The 24,106-nt window shown below is 34.8% G+C and overlaps 1 protein-coding gene across 2 annotated transcripts; it reads left to right on the top strand.

Annotated features, from left to right (window-relative positions):
- Positions 1–6,134: 6,134 nt before the first annotated feature.
- On the top strand, positions 6,135–18,534 carry LOC107046433. 2 transcript variants are annotated; one of them, XM_015269045.2, is made up of 3 exons: positions 6,135–6,324; positions 15,540–15,655; positions 18,121–18,534. In XM_015269045.2, exons 1-3 carry the CDS (start codon positions 6,163–6,165, stop codon positions 18,482–18,484), a joined length of 642 nt encoding a protein of 213 aa, XP_015124531.1. In that variant the 5' UTR covers positions 6,135–6,162; the 3' UTR covers positions 18,485–18,534. The 2 variants fall into 2 exon arrangements, with proteins under 2 accessions (XP_015124531.1, XP_015124530.1); XM_015269044.2 differs by lacking the exon at positions 6,135–6,324 and adding an exon at positions 12,788–13,112.
- The last annotated feature ends 5,572 nt before the right edge of the window (positions 18,535–24,106 follow it).

Below are 24,106 nucleotides of genomic sequence, written 5' to 3'. Positions count from 1 at the left end.
TTGTATGGGGAATCCATTAAAATTCTAGAGAATTCTCGTTAAAATTCTATTTGTTTTTTGCACAGATTGTATTAGATATTTGATAGGAAAAAGTCAATAGATTTCGATTTTTCTGTTTGATTTTTTCGTTTGAGATATTTTCTAGTAAAATTATTCGGCACGGATTTTCCAAGTTTTTTTCGCTATATTTTGTTTTGTTTTGCATTACAGGATCCGAGTGAAAAAAACTTGGAAAATTTATGCCAAAGTATTCTTACAGAAAAAATTCCAAGAGAATATTCATATAGAAAAATCGAAATTTATTGACTTTTTCCTATCAAATATCTCATAGAATCAGCGCAAAAACCAACTAGAATTTTAATGAGAATTCCCTAGAATTTCAATAGAATCCCAATAGATTTTTCTAGCGAATTCGCTCAGTTTTCTATTGAATTCTTTTATACATGAGGGTTGATTGATATTTGGTTTTACTTCGTTGTTCGTGGGGTTTTCTTGGAAGTAAATGGGAGCCAAGGGAAATGTCGAGAGTTTTTTTTTGTGCAGAATACAATTTTTTACAGGAAATGATTTTTTTTTCTTAGGTTCAATAGCGAAGGGGTAAAATGGTTCAAGTTTAAGTTTAGATTTTGATTATTGGCCAGTTTTCAATGAATATCTCCGAATCTAGGTGAGATAGCAAAATTTTTGTTCATACCTTTTTTATAGCCCTCCATTCGCTCTACAAAAACGGTTATTACCAGATTTTCGTTATCTCTCTTAGATTCGCAGATATTACTAAAAAACTCGGCTGAGGCTTACATCGACGTAAACCGTTTTATCGGTTCATGACTGAATTATCTATTGAGGAATCTGAAATCTACTTTTATGTTATTAATCAGGTAATTATCTCATTTATTAATCGTTTTGATATTTCTGATGTAATTGATTACAGAATAATCTTTGTAGTTATCAAGTTTGAGTGAAAATGTGAAGAAAGTTTTTTGTGGAACATTTCATTTTCTGTAAAAAGTGTTTGTAATTGTTTTCACGTAAAATCATATTTTTATGAACCATGACTTTGAAAGGTATCAACAGTTGTCAATAAAATTAATTGATATTGCTGATATTGTTAATTACGAATTCATCTAGGTAATAATTAATTTTGGATGAAAATGATAGATATTTTTTGTGGAAAATTTTTTGAGCTATAAAAAAGCTCTCTGACCTTTGCTCCTAAATTTCGGGTATCATCACATATTCTATGAACACGTTTCTTCGCTTGAATCAGAAATTCGTTTTGTCAACACGAAAAAGAATCAAGAAATTGATCTTTTGGTTTATATCGATAATTCAGCGGAATAAATGCGTATTTTCTAACTGAATCTTCATTTTTGTTTATTTGGTGAGAAAAATTGATCACTCGGTGAATCTATTCCAATTTGCTTTTGTATTTGTTGATTCATGGTTTATATTTCTGCTAGAAGTCGATTATTCCTTTAATTTAATTCAATTTTTGGTTTTTAGAAAATAGTGTTCATTGCTTGGTTGATGAAATATAGAATTGTAGTTTCAGGATAGCAGATCGAATTTATTTTTCTGGATTATTCTGTGATAAATGAATCATGAGAAGAATGGAGTATAGTTTCGACTCGATTAATTCAAGGAAACGGGAGAAAGCCAATTTTAAGCCTCTAGTGTTTCAGAGAGCATCAATATTCATAAAAAAAAACTGAATAGACATTTCCTGTGGAGAATTTTTTCTGCTAAAAAAAGCTCTTCGGACATCTCCTAAGCTCACGCATCCTCCAGATAATCACACATTCACTCGAGACGTTTCTCCACTTGAATGAGAAACTCGTTTTGTAAAATTAAAAGAGAATCATGAAATTGGTCTTTTAATTGATATTGATAACGCAGAGGAATAAATTTGTATTTCATAACTTAGTCTTCATTTTTACTTATTTGATGAGAAAAATTGATTTCTCGATGAATCTATTCGGTTTTGGTTTTGTATTTGTTGATTCATGATTCATATTATCGCTACAATTTAATTATTCCTTTACTTTAATTAAATTTTTTTTTTGGAAAATAGTATTCATTGCATGGACACTATTAATTGATAAAATATGGAATTTATTCCCCTGTATTATTCTATAACAAATGAATGATGAAAGGCACTTGAATAACTTAAAAAAACGTAAGAAATTCAATTGTAAACCACTAGTTTTTCAGAGGATCAATATTCATTGAAAAAACTCAATAGACATTTCCTGTGACGAAGTTTTTCAGCTATAAAAAAGCTCTTCTCACATTTCCTAAACTCACGCATCCCCCAGATAATCACACATTTAATCGAGACGTTTCTCCACTTCAATCAGAAACACGTGTTGTAAAATTGAAAAAGAATCAGAAAATTGATCTTTTGATTTATACCGATAACGCAGAGGAAAACTTTTGTATTTTATAACTTACTCTTCATTTTTGTTTATTTGACGATCAAAAATGATTATTCGGTGCTTCTATTCGGTTTTGTTTTTGTATTTGTTGATTCATGAACCATATTTCTGCTAGAATTGGGTGATTCCTTTAATTTAATTTAATTTTTGGTTTTGAGAAAATATTCATTGGTCATTGTTTGGACGTTCATCAAATATGGAATTACATTTTTCGGAGTAGCAAAGCAAACTTATTCCTCTGGATTATTTTATGATAAATAAATGATGGAAGGGATGGAGTAAACAGTTGTATCATCACATTGAGCCATCGGCGATCCTCGCAATGTTGTGATTTCTCGCAAGAATACTCGTTATTGAATGCAAACAGGGTGAATGGGAGTATTTTCTTTAGGGGGATGGGAAGAGTCGACGCAGAGACGATGGGAAACTACCGGAAAAAATACTTTTCTATATATAAAAGTTTTTACTTTCGTACATTGCAAGTTAATTATATTTCTCGTCTCTACTTATATGAAGATAAGATGAATGTGTTTGAGTTCTTATCTTTCATCATGTTGCCATTATTGTTTGTAAGGAAAACTTGATAAAAACATTTAAGAAACAAGAGAGGAAGTAGATAGCAATAGCACTGTTACGTAAATTATAAGGATATTTGAGTAATGAAAGAAATACAATTTTTAATATGAAAATACATGTTTTTTCATTTCATTCCTAACTTGATTATATTAGAAGAAAGTGGGGCAAAATGAACCAGGACAGAAAAAACGACTATTTGACGCAATTGAAAAAAATTGTTTTCAGCGACTTTTTTTTCATTAACTTTTGTTTATTATTGGGAGTACAGATCAGAATAATAATTTTAGGGGTTTCGAATATCATTTTTTCGCACTACATGTTCATTTCTACGGAATAGAAAATTGTTATTCTCATCAGTACTCCCAATAATAAAAAAAATTAATCATCAAAAGTTGATAAAAAAAAGTTTTCATTCTATTTTGTGTAGAATATTCAATAAAAGATCAAATTGTTCAGGTATTGATCCGAGTCCAGCTATTGGCCTGTCTATCCTACACAAAAAAAAAAATTATTTTGAGACTTATGATCTCAAATCGAAACTTTTGAATGCCTCTAGTTAAGACTTTCCGAATTTCCCTCAAGGGGTAATGATGAAAATAACAATCGAGCGACTTTTGATCAGGGGTCGCCACATCCATTAATTATAATTACTGTTAAATTATTAAATCATCAATTATTGAAATAATCATCAATTTAAATAGTCAAATTTTGAATTATTCATTAATCTGTAATTGAGTAAGGAATATTGACGATTATTTGGATAATCCGAAATCCCTTATAAGAAATTTAATATTATCTACTTAATAGAAAATTTATAGTTCCATATTTTTAAATATTGAATTCATCATCAATTGGAAATTTAAATTATCAATTATTTTACTATTTTTAAATTTCGATTAGTATACTTAAACCTTGATCAATGTAAGTTGGAAATTCTTTTAATATTGAAGAATCAGAAGATTGATGGCCATACCTGCTTTTGATATATCATGGAGTACCTAAAAAAAACTAAGAAAACTGTCGTATCCAATCCATTTTACCTCGTCCGTCAGGCGAAAACGTCGTTTTTCCTGTTTTGGAAAAGGTTCTACATAACGAAACCTAATTATGAGAAGGACACTGTGACCCTCCAGCCCGGTCAAAATTCATCTGTGAACACTGCACCTTCCGGTAGGACTACAGGACTGGAAACACCTGGGAATTGTGTCGAAATGGAAGAGGTGCGCTGGGCTGTGGCAGTCAGGAGATATTCCGGTCATGCTCAGACATTAGCATCCAGTGAATAAGTTAATTCCTCACGATTCGGTTGCAATTATGGGCTGATTAGATCCGTCTCTCCTCCTTCTTTGGTGATAAATAATTTGAGGAGAAATTATTTGTGGGAATTCTTATTCTCACTGAATTCCCCTAATGGCTTTTGGTGCCAGAGTTACCGAATTAATATACTAAAAGCCGTTTCTTATCGATAATTCTTGCACTCGTTGAATCCAAAATTTTAAGGTGATTCTAGCCGAATAGAAGCAGTGTAATCTTTAAAAGAATGGGCCAATGTTGGCTCAACCCAAGCATTTATGGTCGGTCCAATCTTGTAGGCCAGTGTTGACCGAATCTTTGCGGCCAAGGTTGGCTCAACGTTGGCAGACAATGCTGGTCCAACCTAGATACCTAGTATTGACCTGAGATTGACATCTAATGTTGGCTTACCACTGGTAGTCAATATCGGGTCAACATTGGCAGCCAGTTTTGATCGGATCTTGGCGGCCCAACATTGGCAGACAATGTTGGTTCAGCCTAGTATTGACCTGACATTGACACCTAATGTTGGTATATCACTGATAGTCAATGTTGGGCCAACATTGGCAGCCAGTGTTAACCGAATCATGGCGGCCAAGATTGGCCCAACATTGACACTCGTTACCTAGATTGGCCCAACGTTGGCAGGCAATGTTGGTCCAGCCTAGGTACCTAGTATTGACCTGACATTGACACCTAATGTTGATATATCACTGATAGTCAATGTTAGGGCAATCTTGGGCGCCATGATTCGGTCAACACTGGCTGCCAATGTTGTCCCAACATTGACACTTGTTACCTAGGTTGGGCCAGCATTACCTGCCATCGTTGGGTTAGTATTGGCCACCAATGTTGGTCCAACTTTGGCAGATAATGCTGGTTCAACCTAGGTAACTAGTATCGACCCGACATGTAATGTTGGGCTAGCATTGCCAGCCTGAGTGACAGAAGTCAAACGAGCCAAGGTTAAAATATAAAGCTCAAAAAAATGGTCCACATATAAATGTTAGAAGTTACTGAAGATCCCGATTTAATTAAAAATATCCATTCGAAAGTGAATTGTTCACTTATGGGCAAAAATGTTTACACCAAGTTATAAAAAAACAATTTTCTACTTGCTTTCACTCGTCGATTGTAGTTGGGTACCTCAGAACGCCAAGTGGGGTTGTTCCTATTATTTGTAGTTTTTAAAATACATTATAATTTGTTGCACATTAATTATAATAAAATAAAATCGAATTAATTTGTTTGACTCTTTGATATTCGCCTGGTGCTGTCGTGTCTTGATAAAAATAAAAATAACACATGGACAATCCCGAAGAAATATCGGCCTGGCCACAAAAACCCTTGTGTTTGCCTTGAAATGTCAATCTATTCATATAATCAAATTCATGAATTTCATTGGATTGTCTAGGGCATCGTAAAACACTCATCAATTATAAGTGGCAATTGAAAATTAACAGCATGAAAAAATCCAATAGAAAATCCTAGCACATTGGCTTCAAATGTTATCATTTCCGTTCACAAAATTGGACACTTCATCAATCACCGTAAACTGCGGAATTTATTACAAATTTTCTGTCGCTGTAGATCAATAATAGTTTGATAATTCCAGTATCTCGATGTTGCATATGTACACTTCTCTATTGTAGTACCTCACTCCCGTGAATTTTTCCTGTTGTATAAGTAAATAAATAAATAAATGAGGAAAAATGACAACATAATATGAAGATTCCTGCTAATTGCACTTCCGGATAAGGAACAATAGCTGTTATCTTTCCTAGATATAGAGCAATCGTGCGTCGTTATTGGCAATCGTTCTTAAGCAGAAGTCAGTAATTTCTCGGAGCGAATTGTCATGGGACTCGAGATCGGTATTTCTGTGTTTTTGGCGGCCCTCGCCGGGGTGCACGGACACGGGAGATGCCGAGACCCAGTGCACCGAGGTAGTGCGTGGCGTGATGGCTTCGATACTCCAGTGAATTATAATGATATGGAACAGTACTGCGGTGGGGTTGCGGTAATCAATTTTATAGACACACGAAAAAAAATTATAGAAAAACCTATGAAATTTGCTAAAAAATTCTATTGGATTTCTGTTGAACTTCTATGCAAATTTCGTAATTTTTCTAAGCGTTTTATTTTGGAATAGGAATGCTCAATAGAAAATACGTGATACAGAGAATCAATAGAATTCGATTTTTCTATACAACTTATTTTATTGAGATATTTTCTCTAGAAATTTCTCGGCACAAAGTTTCAAGTAAACCCAAACTTTTCAGTTTTATTTGTTTGATTTTTTTAATGAGTAGGGGAATGAAAGAGTGAAAAAAACAGAAAATTTATGTGAAGGAATTCCTACAGAAAATGTCACAATGGAAAACAGTCTACAGAAGGATCAAATTCTACTCGTTTTTTTAATATAAAATAGCTTTTGTTAAACATTTTTTATTGAAACAAAAATGTCGTAAAACCGCGGAATTTTTTAATAGAATCGGCGAAAAACTAATGGAATTGTCAATAGGAATCCAATAGAAATTTCTAGTAAATTCCCTGGGGTTTATCATTAAATTATTCCGGACGTGTAATGAACTAATGAAACGTTATGTTCAAATCTAATTTGATATTTTTTTGAATTTTACATTCATCTTTAACGATTGATTTTCATTTACATTCATCTCTTCAACGAAAAGATGTTGAAGGCCCTTCTTTTTGAGCTTAAAAAAATCCAAAAAAGTTCTCGATGTTTTATTGTGAAATCAATTATCAAGATAAAGATGTAATTACACAATGAATCATTTTGAGAACGCAGAATCATGAGGGCTTTGACAATTGTCCAATTGTCTCCAAATTGAGTTGACATAGGAGGGAACATCATCAAGTTTCAAATTTCATTGAAAATAAAATGAAATTCCAAATTTTTTAGAAACAAGAAGAGGCGATTATAATATTTTCAATTGAGACATGAATATTCAGTACCAAATTACGATGAATTTTCAATTAATTTGCAATTTGAATTAAATGATGATGCTGACGATGCGGAATCCCAGTCATTAAATAATTTTTTTACGCAAACAGGAGTTGATCAATGGAAGGGTGTCAAAAATTCCCTTGGTCGACTGCTGGATTTAGTCTTATGCAGGGCTGCTTGTAACGTTATCCGATCTTCTCTCCCGTTATTGAATGAGAGTATGCATCATCCTGCATTAACAATTAGCATTTCCAACACCAATAAACCTAGAGACTTGCGATTTCCTGCTGCTCAGGTTAGTAATTGTTCTAAAAAACAGTACAATTTCAAGAAAGTGGATTCCGGTGCACTTCATCGACACTTTTCCGGGGTAAATTGGTCTGATCTGCTTGTGTCTGATGATGTAAATACCTTATGTGATACCTTTTATGATAAAATTTTCGAAGTTTTTGATAGTTTTGTACCTCTCAAAGTAGCTAGGCGTACCAATAAATCGTATCCCTCTTGGTATACGAGTGAAATTATCTCTGATTTAAGACTGAAGGACCAGCAGAGAATTAAGAGTGTTAGATATAGTTCACAATTCCATAGAGATCAATTCATAACCATGAGAAAAAAGTTGAATGTTAGTGTTAAATTAGCGCACCAGGCACACATTGGGCAGGTGGAGAGATCGATATTAGTTGATCCTACTAAGTTTTGGTCTTTTGCTAATTCATTCAGGGGGGACTCTGGAATACCATGTTCCATGATCCATGGGGATGTCATTCTAGCAACTCCCCTGGAGATCGTCAATGAGTTTAGTTCTTTCTTTAGTATTGTGTACATCACGTCTAGTAGCAGCAATCAACGTTGTTCTAAAGCTAAGCATTTAGGTGACAATTCAATCTTCAGTAGTCGGAAAATCTCGCGCGCCATTAAGATCATTGGCTAATAAGCCTACGTCTGCAACGGATCAGATATCGGGTAATCTCATCAGGGGGGCTTGTGATGTATTCACTCCTCCGTTAAGAATCATCTTCAATCGAGCCATTTGTTCAGGTGTCTTTCCTGATAATTGGAAGATTGCTCGTATCTGCCCAGTACATAAAAAAGGTGCGAAAAATGATGTTGAAAATTACAGACCTATAGCGGTGCTCTCCACGTATGAAAAAATCGTATAGAAAGTTTCTATACGATTTGCGTATAGAATTTCTATAGGTTTTTCGTATATAATATTCGAATATTTCTATACAAAAATTCCCTATACGGATTATTTCTATACGAATTCGTGTAGAAATTCGTATAGAAATGAACCGTATAGGAAATTTTCGTATAGAAATATCCGAATATCATATACGAAAAACCTATAGAAATGCTATACATAGTCCGTATAGAAAGATTCTATACGATTTTTTCCTACGTGTCCACCTTCTCCAAAGTTCTTGAAATCTGCCTTTACAATCGTCTATTCAGTATATTTTGTCCACTACTTTCATGTGTTCAGCACGGTTTTGTACCGAAACGTTCGACTGTCACAAATTTAATTTTAGACACTTAATTCGTCAACTCTGTCATTGCCAAGGGGGGTCAAGTTGATGTTATTTACACTGACTTCTCCAAGGCTTTTGACAGGGTTGACATTAGTATCTTGTTGTCTAAGGTTGAGAGCCTTGGGGTGCCCGGGAAGTTGCTTTCTCTACTAAGATCTTATTTAACAGATAGATCATGTATCGTTTCCTGTCTGGGTGTAACATCGAGGCCCTTTTTCCCTTCCTCAGGGGTTTCTCAGGGCTCCATCTTAGGCCCTTTACTTTTTAACGTTTTTTTAAATGATGTTGTGAGAGATCTTCATTCTGGTGTTTTTATACAGATGACACAAAATTATACAGGGTCATTAGAGATGTTACTGATGTTAATAGACTACAGTGGAATCTTGATCTTTTGTTTGATTGGTGCACCCTGAAACATTTGAATCTTAATGCTCGTAAATACAAAAAAATATCTTTTTATAGAACTCGTAACCCTATTCGAACCTCTTATGACATTGACGGAGTGATCCTTGAGGATGTCACTGATTATCGTCACCTTGGAGTTGTATTTAACAGTAGATTGACGTTTGCCCAACACATTGATCAGATGATTGCTAGTGCAAAGAAAACTCTTGCTTATATCTTTGCATGTGTTGTATACATACGAGGACTCTCTATCTAGGTTACGCACAGTACCCGAAATAGGTGGCGCTGATTAGCATGTATGTACATGGTTACACATGCTCAAATCTTGATTGTATGCCACCAACGAGCTGCGCAAGAGACGTATTGCAGTCTAGTTGTACCTAAGCTTGAGTATGCGTCTGTTGTTTGGTCGCCATCATATCAGAATCAAATAAAAAAAATTTAGTACATCCACAGGAGATTCTTAAAGTTCCTATCATGGAAAGCAGACGGTATCTACCCTGAACGTGGATGCGATTTAACTGATCTCCTTGAACGATTTGATATGATGTCTCTGAACGAGAGACGCACAGTCACTGCAATTTTGTTCATTATTAAGCTCATTAGGGGCAACATTGATTGTCCTGAATTTCTAGGTCAACTCCCCTTCAGAATTCCTCCAGGTTTAAATTCTCGCTACCAAGCACCGTTTTATCTACCATTCCCTAAATCTGGATTATTAACCTCTTCCCCATTATATAGATCCTGCAACCATGTTAACCTGCTAGTCGATTATTATGAGGGGCAATTGGATATAGTGTCCACTCCAATGCCAGAAGTGCTTAGATTAGCTATTCGCCACCTTAAGTCTCTTCGTACTTGAATGATTATTATGTATCATCACCTTCGTCACTGAATTTCATTGCCATACACGTTTAGTTAAATCTAATTTTGTTATCCCCATCATGATTACAGTTATGCTGTAATTAATTATGTATCTTAATTATATGTTTGACCCTATAATTGGCCTTGAGCTGTTGGGTGTGTATAAAGCAATAAATAAATAAATAAATAAATAAATTTGAAAATATATTCAACTGAATTTTCTTGATTTTTGTTAATTATTATTAAATAATTGAACTGAAATTCACGGTTTTCATTGATTTTTACATCAAATTGTCGATGACGAAATTCGTTGAAATTCCCGTGGAATTTTCCCTTGATAACCATTTCCAACAAATCTACCGGAAATTTCATCAAATTTTTTTGAAAACGTTATGGACTATTTTCTTTAAAAAAATCTGAAAAATAGTGGAGGAAGCCTTCTAAATATCTATGTCTATACACTGTTCAACAATTACTCCTGAAATTTCAAGTGAAGTCTTGAAATTTTTAACAATTACTCATTCACTCGAAATTTTCATGTATTTTTTTATAGAAAAATCAGCTGAATTCTGCAGTATTCAATGGAATTACAATTTTCAAGTTCATATGACGATGAAAATTACTAAATAATTTGAAAATTCAAACAACAATTTGCCTCAATTTTGAATCCGCTGAAAATTCAGTTGGATATGATGTTTAATTTCCGCAATGAATTCGAAAATTCTAGATATCATTGAAATAACAGTGATAATCTAACATGGAAAACTCAATTATCCTGAATTTTTAACCTGAATGAGAAATTCAATGAACGATTTTATCTTAAATTTAATTGAAATTCACAACATTAAGAATGCAAGCGCAACTATTACTTTATTTTCAAAAAATTTCTAACAATGCAGGACCTCTCAATAACTTTCAAATAAATAGAGATCGTCATGCCGTCTGGATTTTCTCTGCCCACTCATCATAATCACTCACAACATAAGAATTACATTATCACTATTTCGCGTTCTTATCAATCGTTATTAAATAAAGAATGACGAGTGGAAAACAACGATTTCTATTCAGCGGCTGCCGAGTGGATATTATTGGAACTTGTCATGGACAAAAACTTGAAATCGAACGAACACCAGCTGGTTTATCACGTCGTTAATTATGAGTTATGATTGATCATCGAGATATTGATCACGGTATTACGGTTATAGTGGGACACGTGGATTTTCAATGAGCTGATAAGCCCGTGAACATAACAGCAAACAATCAAAGATATAAATACGAGCAAACCATACATAATTGTGTAATTAGTGATAATGCGTATGAAAAAATTCAATAAAAAACCTTAGCGAATTCGCTACAAAATTCTATTGGACTTCTCTAGAAATTCTATGGGGATTCTATTAAAATTATAGAGAATTCTCGTTAAAATTCGACTTGTTTTTGGCGCAGATTCATTTGCATATTTGATAAGAAAAAGTCAATAGATTTCGATTTTTCTGTTTGCTTTTTTATGTTGAAATCTTTTCTATTAATCTCGCACTTTTTCTCCTATTTGAGAAGATTGCTCCACCACACTGAGAGAAAAATTTTCTAATATGTAGACTATATTTACATGAGAGAAGTAAATTATTTTCAATGGTTTAAATCTCAGAATAATTGCGGTTCGCGGAACTTGAATGAATTCTCATTTATCACTATCATTGCGCATTATATCATGAATATATTACATATCGAAATATTGGAGCTGCATAACAAAAAAATCATGAAAACAATCAATACTTGACAATTGACGGATCTTCTACGCGATTTGAGTGAATTCATTTGGGACTTCACTTTTTGACCCTTATATACTCACACTCAGTGTCTGACCTGTATATTATACTTGAGAGCGCTTGGTACAACCCTGGCTGATACGAAATAACCATCCTCGAATTGAAACACCCATCCCCCATTCGAGTATAAAATATACTTGCATCAAGTATATTATATACTTGATTCAAGTATATTTTGTACTCAATTCAATTTTTTTTTCTGTGGCGATTATTTGACTTGCTTAGGAATTTCTTTTCAACTTGTTTCTCCGCGTAATTATTTGAATCAATTGCAACGGTCAACAACTTCATCGAAAAAATTTCTCCTAAATTCACACACCAACGAGATACACTGATAAAAAGGATTAGTTATCGTTAACGAATGGATTGGGTTGGAGGCGAGGGTCTCTTCGGCCTCACCAAATGTTCATTCGTTAATAGTTAACAAATGCACATTTGAGGAGCCTTGTTTGACTCGATTTTCACGTTTCAAGTTAACCATTCATTAATTATTAACGAATATTTATTTGGTCAAATTCAACTCTACCATTTGTTAATAGTTGATGAACCTCGTTTGGAATAAATAAATCAGTCTAGCAGTGTAACCATCCATTTTCGAAAATGTGTCAAATCGACTCGTTTCGTTTTGCCATTATTTTTGTTATCCAAACATCATTTCACACTTCTGATGATCTCACCAGATTTCTCCAAAAATAGTTAGCCTCAACGATAAGAAAACTTCCATTGTTCTCCCTATCGCAGTTTCCTATTATTAATGGGGCACCAAATCCCTGAATATGATTCAATCGCTAGATACCCGATATCCAGTACTGCGATATCAATCCGTTTATCGGTCAATCTATATAAAAGGATTAATCATGCGAAATATCGCGACAAAGTCACCTGATTCCGTCGGATACAGTTTGATTGTCGGAAGGAGCAGACGATCATTAACAATCGAAGAAATAATTGCCCTTGTTTAAATCCTGTTATCGAAAATAATAAGCTAACTATTTTTTTCGGTTAAAAACGAGAGAATTTCCTTTTCCCTTGAAAAATGAAAAGTTTCAAATTGCCTTTAATTCTTATAATAGCCGTGATCAATATCTCCCAAATATTGGGTCACGGTATGCTAATGGAGCCTGTGAATCGACTCAGCGCATGGAGATTGGGTTTTAATACTCCAGTTAATTACGACGATAATGCTAATTTCTGCGGTGGATGGGCGGTAAGTTGAATGTGCAGGAGCAATTGCATTACCCCTGGGATCATTTTCCGTTAATGTATCGTATTATTTAGCGGTCTAGTTTCGTTTTACAAATTGTCATTGATTTTTCCGAAAATTGAAGTTCGATTACACTGATAGAATGATTCATTTATTCCAAATGAGATTCGTTAACTATCAACGAATGGTAGAGTTGAATATGACCAAATGAATATTCGCTAATAGTTAACAAATGGTTCACTTAAATGGCGAAACTCAAGTCAAACAAGGCTCCTCAAATCTACATTCGTTAACTATTAACGAATGAACATTTGGTGGGACCGAATAGACCCTAACCTCCAACCACAATCCATTCGTTAACAATAACTAATCCGTTCTATCAGTGTACCGTCAATGCCATAGTTAATGCCACTAGTGGCTTTCCGCGTATTTAGCACTAGTCTGGTCACCAAACGAGATCCTGTGACTTGGTCACCTCCGCGGGCATCCGCCGCTGTGTTATTTAGGCTTTAGCGTTGCCAAATTCACTCTAGACTGCCCGGGCGCGTTTAACGAGTTTCCGGCAACGTCGCGTCATGGGCAATCTCATTTAACCCCTCACGTACGCCGTCGATACCATGCATTAACCCATAAGCTTGTCCTATCGGCCGGGGTCAATGCATGGTATCGACCCTTTCCGTCAACAGTAAAAAATCATTTTCTCGAATTCTAAGAGACGTTGACATTTGGAAAAGGTACTTGGTAAGTCAATGGAATTGTCTCTGCAGGGAACTATTTTATTTCTTTTTCAGTGCATTTGTAATATTTATTTCTATGAACAAAAGTTGTAGATGAAAATTTTTCACCGAACCGATTCAATCATATTGAATCATCTCGTTTATCGCCAAAATTTTCCCCCAAAAATTATGAAATTTTTATTGAAAATACTTTAATAATCCTTTTATCGAATGACAAAAGTTAAATTTCGATTTGTTGAATAAGTTGTTTGTTATAAATAAATTTAGCATATTAGAAGATCTCGCCAACCGATTGTCGGCAAACATTGAAATTAGTGTCAACAATTAGGGAATTATGGGAAAAAAAACAGTTCTTGGGGAGTTTTTTTCAAAGTTTAATGCAGTCAATGCATTTTATTTCAATTTTTTTCGTTCAACTGTTTTCAAGTTATCGCTCATTGAATAACGGAGTTGACGCCCCGCAAGTTTCCCGGCCGTTGGGACAAGCCGCGTTATATGGACGTCGTACGTGAGGGGTTAACATGGGAAAAAAAAATTCATCTGTCCGAAATGATTTTTTTTTTTTAGGAATTTTGGGAAATATGTTGTTCTAAAAACTAGTATAATTTTTTAGATTTCTCACTTTTTTTACACTTCTCTTTTGGACCCTTCAATTGACAAAGTCAAATTTCTTGAATTTTTCCGGTTAACCAGTCAATTGTAATTGAAGAAAAACGAGGCGTAGCGAGGTTTTCTTCATAGGGTGATCAATCTGGGGTTGATAAGGGCTAAACCGTTATGTTTTTTTGATAACTAGGGAAAGGGTGATATTGTTATATGATATTGTTTTTCCATTTTATTATATTTCAATGGATTGTATTATGAATTGACTTAGCATTGAATTCCATTTCATTTGATCTTGTCTGATTTTCTTAATCATTATTTTCATTGCTGAAGTCATTCCGATGTTCCGTGGAATGAAAATTGAGAAATAGTGCCATTTAAATTAGTTATTAAAAGTGAAGATGGATAAAATGAACATATTTTTTTCTAAAGATAAATAAACGTTAAATTTTTTTTTCTGATTATATGGAACATTCCACAATAAGTGTCATGGGTTTTAGGCCTCCAAAGTTCGGTTTTGAATTTTCGTTTCTATTTTATTAACCACACTAAAATGAGAAGACTGCAATTTTCAGACCTTTTGTTACGTAAGTAGCAGAGAAATAACAGTTTACATCGGAAATTTTCTGAATTAAAAAAAATTATATTTTGAAAATTTTAAATTAATAATTTTTCCTGTCAATAATGAGTTTTAATGTTGATTTTGTTTTTTTTTTCGTTAAACCCACAGTAGCCGCCTTTTTTACGCATATGGATTTTATGTAAAATTGTTTCAGCTTTTCGAAAAAAAAAATTAAAAAAAAAAAATTGGGTCAACGTTGTCATGTTTCACTTTTCGCCATTAAAACTAGTTTTTTCATTTTTCAATAACATTCTTTGTTTTTTTTTCATCTAACAAAAGGAATTGAGCGGTGTCAAATTCCATACCATTGATTTTGCGGAGGGTCATATGGAATACTCGAAAAAATTTCACTAAAAAATATTGAAAATTGCGGGACTAGTAAGGTTTTTAGGTGTCGAAAGAGAAACAAAAAATGACAGACGTGTTAAAACGAATGATGTTCATTGGAATCGACATATTTGTTCTCAGGTTCAGTATGAAGTGAATGGTGGAAGATGCGGCGCGTGTGGGGATTCTTATTCAGATGATCAACCCAGGCGGAGCGAAAATGGTGGACTCTATGGAACTGGAACAATTGTCCAAAAGTAATTACTACCAATTAATTTTTTAAAATGAAACAAAAATGTGTAGTGTAAAATGAGACGAACCAAAAATTCTTAGCAGACTATAGTATTGTCAATATTTCGGAAACTATAAAAAAATAATTTTATCAAGAGAATTTTATTTGAACTAACTATTATTTGGTTATTAATTTTCAAATGATCATGATTTCATAGTGAATACCAGTTATCTCTTCTTGAGATACATTTGATTGGGAGAAATCGAACTTCTCTAGAATTGAAGTTCCTTTTATTTGTCGGAATAATGAGAGTATTTGATTTCTTTTTAGCCAAAAGTTTGCTAACTCCAGAAATTCGTTGGTTTACTCAAAAATCAAAATTATTCTCATGACTAAATACGTTGATATCTCAATCAACACGATCATACACGTTGTGCCAAGTAAATTATAATTGAAGTGAGCATTCCGTATGGCGAATCAGAATGAATATTGTTACGCGGAATAAGCTTTGAGATTGTACATAGTAAGATGTCGTTGAGTTGAAAGAAGTTTATATTTCTTGACTGAAAAAAATCGCATTAATTTACAATAATAGAATCACAAATTACGGCAATTCAAGACAAACTTAGATATCACAAATTTCGTTCAATGTGATGTACAGCTTAATTTAAACATCGGCTCACGGAAAAAAAATATTCTCGAATCGGGTATATAATATTCCGTATTCCGGAATACACATATTCCTGATTCCGGAATATTATATTCGGATTAAATCCGAAATAATATTTCTGAATCCGGTATATTATATTCCGGAATCCGGGATATTTTATTCTCGTTTCCGGAGATATCCCCAGAGGTTTGCCGACTATTCAAAGGGTAAAGGGAGTATCGTGAGATAATTTCCGATAACAAACTTTTGGTTGATCGTAGTATTTGGGGTGCAAACATTTTTTTTCCGTTTGAAAATACGAAAAATTGAGTTTTTCACCCTCTCAATACACTGTTGAAAAATATTCTCTGAATTTTTCGGATTTTAGTCTTGAAATATCAAACAAATGACAGTTTCACTGAAATTTCACAAAATTTTATCATTGAAAATTCAGGATTTTCATGGAAAAATCCATGGAAATTGTAATATTCAATTGAATTATTCCACACAGAGAAAAAAAGTGGATTAGCTTTAGAAACTAGTTTCTAGATTTTAGAAACTCCTGTTCTTAAGCTTCATCCTTGGTGGGATCATAAAAATTAACTAATTTGGGGATTGTTTTTAAGAACTAATATTTTCTAAAGCCAATGCTGAATTCTCTTTTTCTCTTTTTCTCTGTGTGTAATAATTCAATTGAAATTTACAATTTCCATGGATTTGTCCATGAAAATCATGAATTTTCAATGACAAAATTCTTCGAAATTTCCGTGAAACTGTCACTTGTTTGATATTTCGAGGCTAAAATCCGAAAAATTCAGGGAAAATTTTTTAACAGTATATTGAGAGGGTGAAAAACTCTATTTTTCGTATTTTCCAACGGAAAAAAATGTCTGCACCCTAAATACTCCGAACAACCAAAAGTTTGTTATCGGGAATTATCTGACGATACTCCCTTTACCCTTGGAAAAGTCGGCAAACCCCTGGGGATGTCTCCGAAAACAAGAATAAAATATCCCGGATTCCGGAATATTATTCCGGATTCCGGAATATTATATACCCGATTCGAGAATATTTTTTTTCCGTGCTTCATTCGAGAAACCAACATTCAATTCATTCCTCAATGTAATCATCTCCTAAGTACGAATTTTTGAACAATTCATGAAAGTAGAAAAAATTTCTCGACTGGAGATTATATGAGGTTAAAAAAAATAGAACGTTTCCATTTTTGTGGTGAATACGTGTGACTTCACGTCAAGGACTATTTTATTTGATTCAAGTAAATGGACCTTAAGAAAAAATAATTGATATTCACAGTACGATTTTATTTATTTGAAATTGGTTCAAGTATATAATACTTGTTCTCAGAAAGAAACATCTTAATAAAAATATTTTTCTCTATCAGTGTAGTAGAGTTGAACAATAATAGCATATCATAATTTTTATAGCTATTTTAATTCTCCATGAAAATGTCATTTGACAAATTGTCCCACAGTTCATTGTTTTCAAGATATTAGGGAAATAATTTGACTTTACAATTTTTCACAAATGACATTACCTCCAAACTTCCATATGAAAATGTAGCGGATTTGTTATAAAACTATTCTATTTTTATTGAAGTTCTACTGAAAGCTCCGTTAGTTATTCACCGATTCTGAGGGAAAATTTTCTCCGCAGTTTTACTAGGTGTTTTTTTTAAATAGAGAATATTCAATAGAAATGATTTCATAGGACAAAATTTATAGAATTTGATATTTCTATACACGAAGCGCCCGTTCGCTAGTCTTAATCTTAATTATTAGTGATTGTTATTGATCATGTGGATTTTCATCATTTGTTAATAGTTACACCCAGGGTCAAGCTTTCACAGCAATCGTCCGCATAACATCAAATCATCGAGGCTACTTCACCTTCGCCCTGTGTCCACTGGACAAACCGAGTGACATAGAAACGGAAGAGTGTTTCAAGAGGCACCCAATTTTGACAGCAGACGGCCAATGGAAGTACGTTTTGCCCCGTTATGATGCCGATGATTATGCTATTGAATTGGTCTTGCCCGAGGATCTGACGTGCGAACATTGTGCTCTCAGATGGCAGTATACAGCCGGAAATAATTGGGGTATGTGCGAGAATGGAAGGGGAGCAATTGAATGTGGAAAGCAGGAAACTTTCAGGACATGCTCTGACATCGCCATCTACAAGAAATAATTATTGTTGTTGTTTTCCTAAGAAATAAAGCTTCACTCATTTGAATTGAAGTGTCGATATTAACCGAGTTAGCTCCACAGCTGCATAAATTCCCTGAACTTGGCGATAACTGAACGGATTGAATTTTGATTGGAGAATCTTTCTGAGGAATTGAATCACCTTGTTTTATCATCTCCGTTACTACGTTTTTTATCGATAGGGGAAATCGTTCAAACAAAGTTCTCGAGATATTTACATTTATCCGATGTTTTTGTCATGTGCGTACGATAACAAGATATCATGTTGAAATTCGGTATGATTATATCTCGTACTAGGAGCTTCGCCCGATGCTCACTCCCCGCGCCAACCCCCAACAGCTGTTATGGTGCGATCCATTAGGAGCGATTGGTTTGTTTTTAGAAAAAGGCAGTCAAGGACTTGAAAGTCCCATGTGAACTTCACATGGCCCTCATATGACCCCCATTTGATCCCCACATGACCCTCACATGAACCCCTTATTTTGACCCTCATTCTCATCCTTATCTTACCCTTATTCGGACCCTACTTCTCACCTTTATTTGTGCCCCGAAGCTGGAATCTTAGGAGTACCAATTCAATATTTCCACGGGGGTATGGATCGCGGCAGTCATCCTCCCAGACAGGATTGCGCGAGTAAAATATCACTAATAATCTACCTAGTTTTCGACAGGTCAAGAAACAAGTAATTTACTGTAGAGGTTTTGGACCTTTTTGAATATGGGAAAAGCCATGATCAGAAGGTTCTTTCGTTTTATCTCGCGGGGGTCAAACGTCGCAAGAATCATACTTCTTAAGGGTCATACCTCGCAAGGGTCACACCTCGCGAGGTTCAAACGTCACCAGGATCATATCTTGTGAGGATCAAATGGTCACAAGTATCTTACCGCAGAGGTTTTGGACCTTTTTGAACGTGGGAAGCGCCATGATCAGAAGGTACTTTCTTTTTATCTCGCGAGGGTCCAACGTCGCAAGGATCATACCTCTCAAGTGCCATGTCTCGCGAGGGTCAAACATCGCAAGGGTCACACCTCGAGTGGTTCAAGCGTCACCAGGATCATATATTGCGAGGATCAAATGGTTATAAGGGTCAAACGACATCGGCAGGCAGGATAATTTCGAAGGTCAACCAGCAGAAGGAAGTAAAAAATAAGGGTCAAATGGGAGAGCTTTCTGATCATTTCGTTCGATTTATGATCGTTTGACCCCTGTGGTTGTTCTGCCTGCATCTCGTGGTTGATTCTCATAATTGTCGGAGCCTTGTGATTTTCCTGCTTGGCTCTCGCGCTTGACCCATAAGGTCGTTTGATCTTTGAGATTGTGCTGTCTACCTTTGTTGTTTGAGGAAGGATTCCTGCCACATTTGACCCCCGCAAGGCATATGCGTCTCGTGAGCACTGATAGTTACTGTAGGGGATTTTTCACCACTTATTCACCTTTTTTACCATTTACGGGCAAATTACCAATATTCTACTGTGCACCGTAGGAAACCTTGATTTTCTATGCACGACCCAACCCGACCCCCAGACTTCACATCTATATACCTCCATGGATACTGGACTGAACCCAAATCCCAGCGGAAGAGTATACTAACCAAGCCTGATTAAAATATTTATCATATAATTCCGGAAGGGAAGTGGTGAAACGCAACAAGTAGTTTCTGCACATCAGATTACATATGATATTATCTCGATACCGAAGGACTATGAAAAAATGTTGCAAGAGATTTTCTATCAGAAATTTTTTCAGATAAAATTTTCTACGACATTTTCCACTAGTACTTTTCTATTTTGAGATAATGCCGTAATTGTCAAAAACAGCATCATTTGGCTTCTTCAACATGATTAACTAGGTAATTATGTGATTATATTATTAATAACTAATCTTACAACATAATGTCAAAATGTGCACTGAGAAAAAAAAACGTTTGCCAAGGAATCATTTCCTTCGGAGGAGAATTTATGGTTTTAGGAGCCTTTCCCAGATGGTCCAAGGCCCTCTCCAAATATAATATTACAATTTTGTTGAATTACGGAATGATTATGCTAGCAAATGACCTTGAATGAACTCCAGTGACAATTATTAAAGTTTTGGATTATTCCGCATTATTTTATGTAAGAAAATCTCAATTTGAAAAATAATGAAGAGTGGACATTCAAGGTCATATGTAGTAAATTATTTTCTGTCGTATACCCTTTGGGGTTTTTACGATGTGTTCTCTTCCCACCCCCAACCCCCTGTACCGCATTCGCCGAAGGACGAGGGAAAACCCCACTTGAGGGAAAAACCTGCCCAGGTACAGTCGTCCCTTTAACGAGACTCCCGCTCGACAGTGAAACTGTGAGATTAGTGTTACAAATTTTGGCTCCCCAGCCGGGTATCGAACCCGAATCGCTCACGTTCCAATCCCATACTCTTACCCAGGTCTGGGCAAAGTGAGCTCTCCGAGCTCACCGAGCTCCCAACCCCAATTAGGCCAATGACCATAAAAAAAGGGGTGCTGTTGTATTGTGCAGGTAGTCGGAGTGGCGAGACCCAATGCTTGGGTCAGAGTGGGGGTATCGTTATGTCAGTCAACACGCACAAAATTTGAATTTTTGAAAGAAAAATATGAATATTTTTCTCGATATATTTTGCATTGTTAAAAAATATCAATTGTTCATTTTTTTCTATATCAACTTCCGCATAAAATTCCGTTTAATAAATCACTCCAAATTGAATATTTCGGCGGCAAATGAATTGAAAAACACTGGTGAAAAGATTTTTTAATTTTTGTTAATATTGTTTGAACATTCCCTAAGCAGTATTTAAAAAATTTAATTGTGTTTTCCGCATTTCAGGAATTAAATGTTCAGCAAGTGACAGTCTTACTTAAATTTAAAAGATTTTTTACCTTAAAAAAGCACGGAAACAAGAAATTTGATCATTTCATCTCTTGACTTTTTTTCATTATATCGATCCCACTGTTAAATCTTTGAAAATTCATCCATTTCCAGTTAACCACGAAAATAAATAATTACTGCAGAAAAAAATCAAAATAATTAGCTGCAGAGAGTGACCGAGCAAAGATAATTGAAAAATAACAACTAAGCATTTTTCAAGTTGAATTGGTGAAAATTTGTTTGAATTTTTAGGCGGTAAGGTTTTTGAAATTTGGAGGGAGAGCGCGTGGCGCTAATGTAGTATAATCATCTCATAATTTAGCATAATTCTAATATTTGGAGATGAACATGGACTATCTGGGAATGACTGGTTTGCATAAATACTCTTTTAAAAAAATAAACTCTTCTTCCAAGAAAATGATTCCTTGGCAAAAGTAAGGGATGATTACGATTCCTTAGGCGCCACCACCATTAAGCATATCTTTCCGTACCATTTTTCCCTAGGATTACGGGAAAAATGATGAAAAAACTCGATTTCCATTATATTTCTCCTGAATTATGGAGATTTTCGATTTTATTTCTACCTTTTCATTTCGGATTTGACAATGGGGTGGGGTGTTGAGACACTGATAGAAAGGAATAGTTAATGTTAACGAATGGATTTGGTTGAAGACTAGGGTCTATCAGTCTCACCAAATGTTCGTTCATTAATAGTTACCAAAAGCATATCTAAGGAGCCTTGTTTGCCTCGACTTTCATCTTTCAAGTGAACTATTCGTTAACTATTACCGAATATTTATATGGTCATATTCAACTCTACCTTTCGCTCATAGTTAACAAATCTCGTTCGGAATAAATGAATCATTTATCGGTAGGATTGTGGGATTTAAGGAGGGGGGGGGGGGGGGAATAATTAAAACTTTTTGGGAAAAATGTCCTTCCACTCTTCCCTCCTCATATTTCAATTAACAATTTGTAAACTATTGAGATCAAATTTTGAGTTTGAGTCTTGTCGTTTTGAGGTTGTAAATAAAATCATTCAATCCAAATGTGTGAATGTGAATGCATGAATTGGTGTCGCAAGTATAAGAAGCTTCATGGAAACGTTCGTTTCTTGAAAAATAATAATTGAAATGCTCATATCCCAAAAACTAATTGAGAGGGAATTTTTCTCTTTATTTTGCCCGTATTCCTGCGGAAAAATGGTACGGAAAACATGCCATATAACGGCGCCAAAGGAATCGTAACCTTCCCAAAGGTAATTTTTTTCAATATCAAACGTCATTGTGTCGAGAAGTATAGTCATTCAAACTACTTAACAATTCATTCAACTTAATTGTTGTTTATTTAATCGTATCCAGAAGTATATACAAAAGTGGTAGCAAGTCAGATGGTCGACGTGCTGAGTACTCGGCGGTTCGCGCCAGACTGAATTCATATTCGTAATCGGATCAAATATTACAAATGTAACGCGCGACGTAGTGTTGTATGTGTGAACCTCAGGTGTCTGTGTGTTGTAAATCGACGCTATACTGAGAGAAAAACGACAAAGTTTTCAAACAAATCTTACTTGCGCCAAGAAAATAGTTTTTTGAAAATGATCAAAAACGGATTTTTTTGTGCCAAACATACAGAGAGTGCGCCGGAATGAAAAAATTTTGTCGCAAAAATTGATTTAGTAGTTAAAAAAATTGCATTCTCTGTACATATAAGAAGTGTGATTTCTAGCACTACTCGTTTGTTATTCGATATTCCCATACGTATTTAATCCCGAAAAATCTTTGTTTTATGTGAAACAAGGGATAGTAGTTTTTCGTTTCGGTTGTCTAATAATCACAGACAAGAAATGAACCTTTAACTGAAACAATAATAATGATATGATAGCAATCTTGTAACTTGGGGATAAAATATTTGTTGATAAATTTTCCTCTGTATGAGATATTTTCATCCTGAAAAGGCCCTGTCTGGTGTGAATTATCCGCCTCTTGAGCCAAATATTTCGTTGCTGTCGAAAGTAGAACAATTATTCATGTTTGAGACTTTGAAATTCGAACCAAACAAATTCTTTTTTGGCAACTTTCAACTAGCGATTTTGTTGGCCCAAACAAGACTTGTTTGGCAACGTGTTTGTTTTTCTCTCAGTGTAGCGAGACGCTTCAAAACGACATTTATTCGAGAACACTTTCTCTTTTCTTTAGGAACAAAATTCTTCGCCATTTTCTTCTTGTTGCCAAGTTAATTCTCCACTAACCAAAGATTTCACATTCATGTAACTTCATTATCTTCATTAGGGGAGTCACGATGGGTGCATAATAAATGAGATAATTTTAAGTTCTAAATTCAATGCTGTTATCGAACAACTTGCAAAAGTTTCCCAGTACCATCCCCTCAAATACCCGAAGTATTGGCGACCCTCCAGCTTTGCCTCAATGAGCAATGTTCACAAGTAATCCCTTTCGCCAGTACAAGGCTCATCTCAAACACTCCCTTGTGGTAAGTGGTGAAAGTGTACTAGCCCTTGCTATTCGGCAGTTTCATCAGGTACTTCCTGAAGTACCCTTCAGTCCCCACGTTGGTTTCACTATTTAAGGGGAATTCATACCCACGAGTTAACAGAACAAAACAGCAAACTATAAATCAATTATTTTCTCATTAAAAGCGAAATTATTTCGGAAGCAAATAATCTTACAGAAAAAACGTCGAGGAATATTTTTGCGTATTCGTT

Source organism: Diachasma alloeum, unplaced genomic scaffold, assembly GCF_001412515.2.
Source record: "Diachasma alloeum isolate Michigan unplaced genomic scaffold, Dall2.0 Dall_scaffold_01374, whole genome shotgun sequence".
In the NCBI taxonomy this organism is placed as follows: domain Eukaryota; kingdom Metazoa; phylum Arthropoda; class Insecta; order Hymenoptera; family Braconidae; genus Diachasma; species Diachasma alloeum.
This window is presented reverse-complemented; position numbering and strand designations above follow the sequence as displayed.

Excerpts from the sequence above, each read along its gene's own strand:
- LOC107046433 (XM_015269044.2), top strand. The coding sequence starts at position 12,942 with ATGAAAAGTTTCAAATTGCCTTTAATTCTTATAATAGCCGTGATCAAT. Across the intron at positions 13,113-15,539 it reads ATTTCTGCGGTGGATGGGCG|GTTCAGTATGAAGTGAATGG; the intron begins GTAAGTTGAATG and ends ATTTGTTCTCAG. Across the intron at positions 15,656-18,120 it reads ACTGGAACAATTGTCCAAAA|TTACACCCAGGGTCAAGCTT; the intron begins GTAATTACTACC and ends ATTTGTTAATAG.